Here is a 12,322-nt window from a genome sequence, read left to right as displayed (position 1 = left end):
AGTTTCTTTCAAAAAATTGGGGTGTTTTTGTTTGTTTTTTTTGAGATGGACTCTCACTCTTTTGCCCAAGCTGGAGTGCAGTGGCACGATCTCAGCTCACTGCAAACTCTGCCTCCCAGTTTCAAGCGATTCTCCTGCCTCAGCCTCCTGAGTAGTGCCCAGCCCCAAAAATTGTTTTATGTTCCTGTGAAAGTAGTTTTGGTTCTAGGTGACCTGGATTCTGGATTCTTCTCATCCATCATATGAAACTGTATTATTTAGTCTGCAGGGCATGATGGCTCACACTTGTAATCCCAGCACTTTGGGAGGCCGAGGCAGGCAGATCATCTGAGGTCAGGAGTTCAAGACCAGCTTGGCCAACATGGCAAGCCCCCATCTCTACTAAAAATACAAAAAAATTAGGCACATTCCTCTAATTCCAGTTACTCGGGAGGCTGAGGCAGGAGAATCACTTGAACCCGGGAGGTGGAGGTTGCAGTGAGTCGAGATTGCACCACTGCACTCCAGCCTGGGCAACAGAGCGAGACTCCATCTCAATACATACATACATACATACATACATACTATATTATTTAGTTGACACTGAATAGTGTTTGTGGTACTGTAGTCTACCACCACAGAGGAAAGCCTGGATCTTTTAACTCAGTTCCCTAATATCTTTCAGTATACTTTCTCCCCATATTTTTGGCATCTACTTGGCCTCAGCTGAAGAGGAAGCTATTTCCCCAATAGAAGTACCTAGACATTGTGAATGGGCTTCTCGCATACATGAGGAATTCCGTGTAGGTTGTGTCACATAAGACTCCATTGACTTGTTAAGTCCTCCAGGAGCTCTTTGAATTTGAACCTGGTAGTTGTGTAAGCTCTGGGCAGCCTGTTGTAAAGGCTGGGTGGACCTGAATTGGTGGTGACCAAACAGGATAAAGCTGAATCCACTGTGGCACAAGACTTTCAAGAACCACACCAAACAGACCTGAGTAATAAACTGGAATGTCCATCAGCCTATGCGTACCACTTTATGAACACGTGCTCCCACCCTCACAGGATGAGGACAAAGAAGCCAGTGGCTCCTTTATGAGCAGGCTGATTTTGAGTGAGAAACAGTACATTTTAGTCATGCTCAATGGTATTTTTTCTTTTATATTTTAATAGTTACATTGTAAAGTTCCCTACATCATGTCTCTGAAAATGTAAGCAGAATAGAAGCTTCTGGTGGTGTTAGCCAAGATATTGTTTGGCTTTTAATTATTATGAACCGCATCTCGCTCTGTTGCCTAGGCTGGAGTGCAGTGGCAGCATTACAGCTCGCTGCAGCCTTGACTTCCCTGGGCTTAACTGGTCCTCCCACCTCAGCATCCCAGTCCCAGCCAAGTAGCTGGGCCTACATGCGCTTGCTACCATGCCCAGTTAATTTTTTTTCATTTTTGCGTAGAGATGTGGTCTTGCAGTGTTGCCCAGGCTAGTCTTGAACTCCTGGCCTCAAGCGGTCCTCCCACCTTGGCCTCCCAGTGTTGGGATTATTGGTGTGAGCCACTGTGCCTGGCCCATTATTTATTTTAAATAAATAATATTTGCTCTGTGACAATTTTTTTTTTTTTTTTTTTTTTAGTAAAGATAATGTATTGGGCTGTTCTTAATTTCCTCTCCCATTTTTAGGTAATCTAGAATTCAGTCCAGTTTAGGGTATTTTATTCAGTATTTTATTTAGTCAATTGACTTCTAAAGTTTACTTCCTAAGAAAAGTCAACAAAAATGATTATTGCTTTAGACTTCTAGGTATGTGTGCATATGTGTTAAATAGTACTAAAGATTTTAATATATAAAATCTGATGTGGTATAATTAAAAGTTGACCACATAGTACATGTCCCTTATAAGATTGGTGTTTTGTATACATAAAATAACTGGAAAAATTCTTAGGCTACATGAAAGAAGTTTGCTGGAATAGACACTGCTTATTATAAAGTAAAGGTAATTGCTATCTTACATTTGGCTTGGAAGAATGGGTAAGATTTAGAGCAGCAGAACAGTGAGATGAAATTTTTCCTTGAGACTGGAAAAGGGCAAAATAGCAACTGTGAGAATATGCCTGACTCATGTTTAAGATGCTTCAAGATTGACTTGATTAGAGTGAGTGCTCCTGTTGGTAATAGGGAAAGGCAAATGATGGAAGGCCTAAGAGGTGTGGATTTGATGAGATGATGAAAGCAGTTGAGGGTTAATTTGACCTCATTAAATAGGATGAAAACAGACTAAGTAGTAGTCATAAGTAGGTGCATAATGGCTATCATATATTGAGTGTTGACCGTGTTCCAGATACTGAGCTAAGTGCTTTACATACATTTATATCCCATGATGCAGGGGTATTATTCCCATTTTATATATGAGGAAACTGAGACTCAATGATAGCAAATAGCATACCCCAGGTATATAATTTGAAAGTGGTGGATCAAGGTTTGGAAAAAGTTTTCACTCAAGAATTTGTTCTTAAATACTGTGCTATAATAGGAAATCACTGAGGCCATTGCAGAACTGGTAATGTTGAAGGGGAACATAATAGTTAAAAAAAATTTTAAACCTCATTGTCTAAACATATATTTTGCCACTGGGTGGAGTATCTACATTGGTGAGGCAAAATGCTGACGTATTAAGGAGTGAATGGAATAATGGTATAAAAAAAATGACATATAGAATATTTTAAGATAGTTCTGGGTGAGCAGTCCAGAACTGACTTTTATGTAGGTATGTGTGTGGTAAACAAGGTATGTATGTTGGGTAGAGAGGGACAGAAGGACTTAATATCCATTAAACTGTGCTAGCTAATACAGTCTGCAATTTGCATTTAAGTGCTTTTAAATTAATGAATATTACTATCTCTGTATGCTTTTGTGTATTTGTTTTTATTTATATTTTCTAATAAGGATTTTTTAAATACAGAAGCAGAAGGTTTGGTGGCAACCTGGCTCTCAGATTCACGTTTGGTTAGGTTTGGCCTGGCTCTCAGATTCAGCTACTGTGTATTAAAGGTTTACTGATGGATGGATACTCATAGAGGTTTTCATGTACATTATTTACCTTAATCTTCACCAAACACTTGTAAGGTTGAGATTATTGTCTCTAGATACAGATGTGAAAACTTAGATGTGTAAGGAACCTGCCTGAAGTCACAGAGCTGGGATTAAAAACCCAGATTTTAACATTTAGAGGAACCTTTCTCAACTGGAGGTTCTTGAGAGAATTCATCCCTAGTGCCCTGAGGGCACCCACTCTACACATGAATTTCTCTCCTTTCCATAGAATGGTAAGAGATACATGTCATACTTGGGAGAATTAATAAAATAGCCACAGAAAGGCAGATAACTAATAGTGGAGGAATAGGGATGCAAATGTGACAGAAGGCCTGGCAGAGTGGTTTGGCACATTACTCCCTCACTTTTTTAAATAAAGTAATAACATAACAGTGTGAATCTACCATTCTCTTAATGTTGATAACCAAAGAAGAGGTAGAAATACCGTGAGGAGAATATGGAATGTCTGCGTCAAAAAATGCATCTACAAAATGCTGATTATGACACACTACAAAGTTCATTTTCCAGCCCTTGCTTTGGAAAGCACTGCTATCTGGTATATGCCTCAAAATGGGTTATTTCGTCATAGGACAGGTGCCTCATTATTAGCTTTACTAGGTATTGTAAAATTTTCCCCTGAAGGGTTTATACCAATTTACAGCCCTACCAAACACATATAACAACACTTCCTGCTTCCTCATTTCTCACCTACACCTGGTATAATCAGACTTCAGATGTTTAAAGATTAATCAGATGGGTGTGAAGTAGTATCTAGTTGTACTAATTTTGCCTTTCTTTGACCATCTTGAAGGTGGGGCATCTTTTCATGTTTAACATTAGGAATTTCCTATTTGTGTATTTCATGTTCTGTCCATTTTTTCTGTTGTCTTTCTTTTTTTTTTTTTTTTTTTTTTGAGACGGAGTCCCGCTCTGTCGCCCAGGCTGGAGTGCAGTGGCCAGATCTCAGCTCACTGCAAGCTCCGCCTCCCGGGATCACGCCCGTTCTCCTGCCTCAGCCTCCCGAGTAGCTGGGACTACAGGCGCCCGCCACCTCGCCCGGCTAGTTTTTTGTATTTTTTAGTAGAGACGGGGTTTCACCGTGTTAGCCAGGATGGTCTCGATCTCCTGACCTCGTGATCCGCCCGTCTCGGCCTCCCAAAGTGCTGTGATTACAGGCTTGAGCCACCGCGCCCGGCCTTTTTCTGTTGTCTTTCTTATTGAGAGATGTGTGTTTGTTTCAAACTCTTCTGAATACTAATCTTGTGTGGTTTGTATGCAAAGTAGGTATCGTCTGTTAGTCTGAGGGGAACCAGAATCCAGGTCTTCTTACTCTGTTAAGTATCCTTTGCTGTCTACCTCTCACTGCTAAACCAGATTAACTGGATGCTTAAAAGGGAAATTAGTTCCTGGTAGGTGCAACAATAGCACATTATTGGTTCATACACTAATTTTTCTTCAAAGTAGATGGAGAAGTTTCAAAATACATGTTAATGCTATTAGGGAATTGGCACTTAGGAATTAAATACTGAGTTTTACTGTATATTGTTACCACTGTCTGCTCAGTCATTATAATTTTATAAAATATATTTGAGAAACGGATTGGTTTTTGATGGTAAACAGTGAAAGCCATTTCTGACTGATTTGTATGTTCATGATATGGCCAAACAGGTAGGGTGGCCTGTTTAGATCTCACAATTTCATAATGATGTTGTATCAAAGTTATTTACTCCTCTTCTGCCTCAGCTTCTAGATTTAGTATGTCCTGGATTTCTCCTTCCAAGTCAGAACATCCTCTCCGGATGGACACACCCTTGGATGTGTGCTTTTTTGCGTTTGGTTCTTGTTTGGATCCTTTCTTCCCAATTAAGAACAGGATGCCAAAGCTTTTCTTTGCTTAAAAAATATGAAAAGAAAAAGTATAGTAAGACAGAAGATGTTAATTATAGATGGTATTTCTCTTCATTAGCCACTTCTTGGGTGGTTTGCAGTGCTGTGGATTTTCTGGACAGCCATGCAAACGAGTTTGGTTACCTAGCAACAGAAGCTGGAACTAATGCAAGCTCTAGTGCAACAGTGAGTAAGAACCTGCAGTTATAACAAAAGGAGTTTGACTCTGTATTGCATTGCCTCAACCTCTGTATATTTTATAATCTTAGCTTTAATTTTTAATGCATGTGACCAGAAAATAAGCTATGGAAGTTTACTTATCTACCTCAGTAGTTTATACTGGAAAATCAGAATGGTAGAAGGGAGCTCAGAAGTGTCCAGAAAACAATCGAATGCATTGCTCATGCTTCTTTTCCAAGAGCAGCAAATAAGTTACAAGCTTGAATGTAGTTAGAGAGATTTTGAGTGTAAGGGTGTTTGACTTTTCTTATCTATGTAGGTAGTGACCATAGTAAGCCTTAAGAAAATGGAGGTACACATAGGGCATCGTTGTAAAACTTTGTAGCAAACCCAGAGAAAACTGTTTAAATATTAGACTCTTTTTGTAATTTTTTAGGTGATCAATACTTACTTTTAATATGTATATTAAGGAAAGAATTCAAGGGATTATTTTGTTTGATCTGAGCAGATACTGTCAGATGGTAGCTTTTAAAATTCTGAGCTAACATATATATATTACCAGATAAAATTGTTTCAACGTGATCTGTGCTTTGAGCTGACCAGCGTGTTTTCCAGAGTTGTTTTATTTTATTTTTTCCTAAGGAATAGGTACTAATAAATTTGTTGTTTGGGGAAAAATCATTAAATGAATAAGTCGAAACCTGAAGGTTGTATTTGGATTTAATGCAGTTGATAAGATAGTGAGAGAACTTTCTTAATTAATCTCTTGATTCTTTGCTTATACTGTGCATTTAGACATTTAGAGAGTTATAGGCAGGTTCCTGAGTTTGTAATAAATTGTCATCTTCAGATCTTTAGAAACCCATTCCTTTATGCTTCTGAATGGCCCTTTGGGAAGTAGAATTTGGGAGAGAATAACATTGATCAGCCTCTGAGCCTCTACTCCAGAAGAGGCAGAAAGTAGTACCACCTCCAGTGTTCTAGTTGTTATAGACAGCATAAAGATAAAATAAAATAAGTTACTTTTAAAAAATGATGAACTATTATAAAATTAGCTCTCAACAGGCAGAATCTGATCAATAGAAATTAAACATGATAATCTTATACAAGCAGTTGTGTGTGCTAGGTAACAGTTTTTTCATTATGTGCATGGATGCTGTTGCTTTAGCATCTAGGTACTTTGTATTATTTCTTTTTTTTTTTTTTTTTTTTTTTTTTTGAGATGGAGTCTTGCTCTGTCTCTCAGGCTGGAGTGCAATGGCATGATATCGGCTCACTGCAACCTCTACCTCCCTGGGTTCAAGCGATTCTCCTTCCTCACCCTCCCAAGTAGATGGGATCACAGGCACCCGCCACCACGCCCAGCTAATTTTGTATTTTTAGTAGAGACGAGGTTTCACCATGTTGACTCCTGACCTCAGGTGATCCTCCGACATTGGCCTCCCAAAGTGCTGGGATTACAGGAGTGAGCCACCATGCCCGCCCAATTATTTCTATTCTTTAGGTTAAGTACTTGGCTAAGAAAAATGTCTGTGAAAAGAAAATGAATAAAAATTAAGACTGACAGTACTGTTGGGTTTTTATGTTTGTTTTGTCTTGAGTGATTCCAAACCTTAATGTATGTATTCAGTTTTAGGCTACTGTTTTCACGTCTAGAAATAGGGTAGATAGCTCTTTATAGGGAGAAAAGTGTGCTTAATTTTGGAGAAGGGCACTCCTGCATTGTGATTGTAAATAGTGGGTTGTTTGCAGTTGCTGTTACTAGTTACTTACTGTCTGTTCTTGTATGTCATATAAAATAATCCCATATTCGTTGGACTGTATATTTAAGCAGTGGTTGACTAGGATTGCAATTTTCGTTAAATCTAAATAGCCTTGTCTAGTTAAGTTTTTTTTTTGTTTTTGTTTTGTTTTGTTTTGTTTTTTTTGAGACAGTCTCGCTCTGTCGCCCAGGCTGGAGTGCAGTGGCACGATTTCCGCTCACTGCAAGCTCCGCCGCCTCCAGGGTTCACGCCATTCTCCTGCCTCAGCCTCCCAAGAAGCTGGGACTACAGGTGCCCGCCACCACGCCCAGCTAATTTTTTTTTATTTTTAGTACAGACGGGATTTCACCGTGTTTGCCAGGATGGTCTCGATCTTCTGACCTCGTGATCTGCCCACCTCGGCCTCCCAAAGTTCTGGGATTACAGGCGTGAGTCACTGCGCCTGGCCAAGTTTATACGTTTTTAAAAAGAAATGCAAAACATTTATTAGGGAGCAATGCCTATGAAAGATAAAGGGTGCTGAATTAGTCAGGGAAAGCTTTCACACTGTGATGTACATTTGCTCTTCTTTCACTCTTGATATTTCATGTTCCTTCTGTTGTCATTTCTTCTGTCTGAAGACTTTAGCAATGCTTTTAGAGCAAGTCTGATGGCAGTAAATTCAGTTTCCCTCCATCTGAGACTGTCTTTATTTCATCTTCATTCCTGAAGGACATTTTCACTGGAAGTAGAATTCTAGGATGACAGTTCTTTTCTTTCAGTACTTGACAATCATGCCACTTCTTTCTGGCCTCCATAGTTTCTGTTGAGAAATCTGTAGTCATTTGAATCATGGTTCCCCTGTAAGTAACATGTCACTTTTCTCTGGCTGCCTGCAAGATTTTTTCCTTTATCTTTAGTTTTAACAGTTTGAATGTGAGATGTTTGGGTCAGATTTCTTTGAATTTGTCCATGTTGGAGTTCACTGAGCTTCTAGAATCTGTATTTATGTCTTTTGCTAAACTTGGGAAATACTCTTTAACTGGTTTTTTCTATACCGTACTGTTTCTCTTCTCCTTGTATTCTGATGACACACATGTTAGATCTTTTACAATTTTCCCACAGGTCCCTGACGCTCTGTTTTTGTTTTGTTTTGTTTTGTTTTCTGGTGTTCAGATTGGATGATTTCTGTTGATCTTCACTGACTTTTTGCACTGCCACTTTGCTTCTGCTGTTGAGTCCATCCAGTGAATTTTTTATTTTGGTTACTGTATCTTCTTTTTCCTTGCTAAGTCACTCCCTTTGTTTCAAGATTGATTGTATTTTTATAATAACTGCTCTAAAGTTTTAGGTGGTTCCACCATCTCTGTCGTGTTGGCATTGGCGTCTGTCGATCATCTTTTTCCATGTGAGTTGAGATTTTCTTGATTCTTGGTATGCCAAGTAATTTTGCAGTATCTTGAACATTTTGAATATGTGTTATAGTACCCTAGGTCTTATTTCAGTTCTGTGGAGAATATTGGTATTTTTGGTTTAGCAGGCAATCAACCTTGTTGGATTCAGGCCACAAGTTCTAGCCAGTCTTTTCTGGGTTGTGGTTTCAATGTTAGTTTTGTTTCTAAAGCCATTACAGTTATTTAGATTTGTCCTGTATGTGTACCACCTGGTAACCAATATGATACCTAGGAATTAGGTCTATTCCCTAGTTCAGTTTTCAAAATCTGTAGTATGCTGTTTCTAGTCGGGACCATGCATATATAACTCACAGGCAAACCCAGAGGTGTACATAAACCACTGTCTTAACTACTTGGCCATCCCCCCACAACCACTTTCAACCTCAATACTGCAGTTGTTGGGATGTGCCATGGATTAATATGTTGATAGGCATGTGTGTTTTTTCTCCTTTTTTCCCCTCCCATTATAGACAGTGCTGCAGTGAGCATGCTTTTACAGGTCATCATTACATTCCTCTAAAAATATTGCTATATATAATGCCTAGAAATCAGTTCATTCGCTTGATTCTATTTTATTCATGGATGCCATTATTAAATCTACTTTTTAAAAAATTCTCTAAAAATATACCTATTTACTCTTCTAGCATGACAAGTTTTAGAAAGGAGCAGTGGAAAAATTCCTTCCTGTGATACACTATAAATTGCAGTTGGGTACTTATTGGGGTATCTCAGACTGAAACAAAGACCATTTTTTTCCTGTTAAGTGGGGTGAAAATAATCTATTTATGATTCTCTTTCTCTTTTTTTCCCAGAATTTTGATTCTGACATTAGCAGTGTGGGAATAGATGGCTGCTGGCAGGCAGACAGCCAAAGGCTTCTCAATGAGGTGATGGTGGAGCACTTCTTTCGACAAGGAATGCTGGATGTAGCCGAGGAGCTCTGTCAGGTAACAGTGTGCCCTCTGGGAGGTTTTGAGAAAGAAGCAAGGGAACTCCTTAGAGTTTACAGTATTTGCAGGGTGGGGTTTTGAGTCTTCCTCTAGCTGTAGATAGATTTTTTAATATTTAAATTATCAGAGATGACCTCATTTTACTAGGAGTGTTTTTGGGAATTTTTTAAGTGGCAAAAATTATAGTTCTAGAACTTGTTATCCAAATCATTTTTTTCTTGTTCCTGTCCCAGAATGTGAGTCTCAGTTCATGAATCAGAGGGCTCAGAAGTGATACTCTTTCTTCATTTCCCTTTTTGATAGAGAAGGTTAGTATAGCAGACAAGAGGAAAGGGACAAAAACATTGATGTTTGTTCTTCTGTTCTAGCCTAGCTTAAACAATTTTATCAAATGAATTTCCAACTAAAATTTTTTTACCTCACATTAGCAGCATTTGTCTTTTATTTCTATCACACATGAGTTAGGACTCTGGAACAGTTTACCAGTGCCATGTAGTCATAATAGTAGCAGCTGCCATATATTGAGTGCTTACCTTAAGCCAAGCCCTGCCTTTATTCCTTGCTGCAATCCCATGAAGTACAAATTATTGTTTCCATTCTACAGATGAAAAATCTAAGGTCTGAATAAATAAGTTGCCTGAGGCCTTAACAGGTTCTTTGTGAAAGAACTGGGATTCAGTCCCTGATTCGTATGTCTTCACACTGCGTTCTAAGCCACCATGTGCTGTTGCATTTTTGTTTAGAAGCATGAAGGACTAAAAGAATTAAATAGTTTAAAAGCAGTCTGTAAACCAAACCTCTAAGCTAAGCCTTTTCTGTTTTAAACAATTCAGATAAGTGATAACTTGGTTTTTCTCTGTACCTTATAGGGATTTTGTATGTGTGTGTCCATGTAATTTCCTGCACCAAACTGTCATTGAGGATTGTTTGCTTTTAAGTAACAAAAGACCCACAATCACAGTGGCTTAAGCAAAAGTGAAGTATTTTTCTTCGCAGAAATAGGTAGTAAGACGTCCACAGCATGTTTGGTAACTCTGCTTCGTGAAACTCTTAGGGACTTAGCACCTTGTGACTCGGTTATCCCCAGGGTGTCTCCTGTCTTCAGGGTCCAAAGATAGCAGCCAAAGCTCCAGCCATACCTTTGTATCCCAGGAAGGGGCAGAGTGCATATTTATATTTCATTGGTCAGAACTTAACGTCTTACAAAGCCATACCCAGCTTTATTCCATTTGCGTATGTACCCTGCTGAAATTTGGGAATTCTACTGTGGAACAGAGGGGAAGAATGGTACTAGAGGGCAGTCATCAGTCTCTACTATAGGGAATTATCTTTAATGGCTTGCCCCATATTTTACAATCTAGAATATACTTAATCACTAGCTCCTTAGCCTGATTAATGCTAACAAAAGTCCTTTCTGTTTTTTGTTTTTTGTTTTCTGTTTTTCAGGAATCTGGTCTTTCTGTAGACCCAAGTCAGAAAGAACCATTTGTGGAGTTAAATAGAATATTAGAGGCATTAAAGGTCAGAGTTCTGAGACCTGCTCTGGAGTGAGTATTGAATTTGCTTTCTTTTGAGTACTTTCAGAACTCTTTGTAAGAAAACTCAATCAGAAAACACATTAGAGATTTTTAGATATATTTATCTTACCTGTGGTAGACTTCAGAGAAATCAAAGGAGAATTATTTATTTTGGCTAAGTGAAATATGGGGGGTGTGCAATATGAGAAAATGATTAGAGCTTATTTCACTTATCAGTTGGTCTCAATTCCCATGAGAGAAAAGGGTTTTCTGTTTCCAGGCTACACCACCACTTTGTGTGGGCTGGCATTACAACAAGCTCTATTGTTCAGCCAGTGCAAGTTTGATATTTAAGCTTCCATAATATGCTGGGTTTTGCTGGGTTTTATGCTAGCATTCTAAGAAATTATTGGTTATTGGAACTAAGTGATGTGGATGAAGAGAATAAATATTTTTGTAAAGGTACTCTGTTCATAATTATTGTGGATTTTGATAATTGACCATGAACCTCTCATTGATAAGAATTATCTGAAATTGCTGAGTAAGCTCTAATAAATATTATTCTAGAGCAGAGTCAGCAAACTTTTCCGTAAAGGGCCAAGTAGGAAATATTTTAGGCTTTTCAGTCCACATAAGGTCTCTGTTGCATGTTCTTCATTTTATTTTACAACCCTTTAAAAATTTAAAAACCCATTTTTGGCCATCTGCTATACAAAACAGGCAGCAGGCTGAATTTGGCCTGTGCCATAGTTTATTGACCCCAGTCCTAAAATTTTTTAGTGTGAGGATTACCAGGTTATTTGTAATAAATAGTTCATAAACTAAAGGGAAGAAACTGGATTATAGAAGCAGTGATTTGTTGTGAGATTATAGCTTTAGAATCCTGGTATTTTAAAACCAGAAAAATTAACCATTAGTGTTACGGAAGTTGACTTTTATAAAATGTGCACTTTTTCCCTTAAAATTTAGTTCCACTAAGCCATTTAATTCTTCATAGCTTGGTTTTTTCTTTCTGATCATTTCTCAGTTCTTTTTTCTTTTTGAGACAGGGTCTCACTGTCACCCAGACTGGAGTGCAGTGGCGTAACCACGGCTCACTACTGCCCCAACCCCCCAGGCTCAGGTGATCCTCCCACCTTAGCCTCCCGAGTAGTTGGGACTACAGGACTGTGCTGTTAGGCCCGGCTAATTTTAAAAAAATTTTTTTTGTAGCGACAGGATCTCACTATGTTACCCAGGCTGGTGTTGAACTCCTGGGCTCTAGCAATTCTCCCACCTCAGCTTCCCAAAGTGCTAGAATTACAGGCTCGAGCCACTGTACTCGGCCATTTCTCAGTTCTGAGAAAATTTTGTATAGTTCTAAAACCAGCCCAGATGACTAGATAGAAATTCCTGTATAAACTTATGTAAAATTCCTGTATAAATTATAATAGATCTCACTTAAGAACTGTACTGCAGTGTAAGATGCATATTACCTTTGCAGAATTTGTTTAAGCAAATTTCAGATTGTGACACATCTGGGAGAT

The 12,322-nt window shown here is 38.6% G+C and overlaps 1 protein-coding gene across 2 annotated transcripts in view; it reads left to right on the top strand.

The window, feature by feature from the left end:
- Window positions 1-12,322, top strand: part of RMND5A (required for meiotic nuclear division 5 homolog A) — a 61,815-nt gene that overhangs the window by 23,339 nt on the left and 26,154 nt on the right. For both annotated transcript variants that reach the window (XR_012422076.1, XM_005575364.5), the window contains exons 3-4: window positions 9,142-9,276; window positions 10,726-10,826. Coding sequence is in view for 1 of the 2 variants with exons in the window: in XM_005575364.5 (XP_005575421.1) it covers window positions 9,142-9,276; window positions 10,726-10,826 (236 nt within the window). In the remaining variant the exon portion in view is untranslated. The remainder of the gene's footprint in view (window positions 1-9,141; window positions 9,277-10,725; window positions 10,827-12,322) is intronic.

Source organism: Macaca fascicularis, chromosome 13 (genome assembly GCF_037993035.2).
Source record: "Macaca fascicularis isolate 582-1 chromosome 13, T2T-MFA8v1.1".
Taxonomy (NCBI): Eukaryota; Metazoa; Chordata; class Mammalia; order Primates; family Cercopithecidae; genus Macaca; species Macaca fascicularis.
The sequence above is the reverse complement of the archived record's forward strand: the minus strand, read 5'-3'. Positions and strand labels throughout refer to the sequence as shown.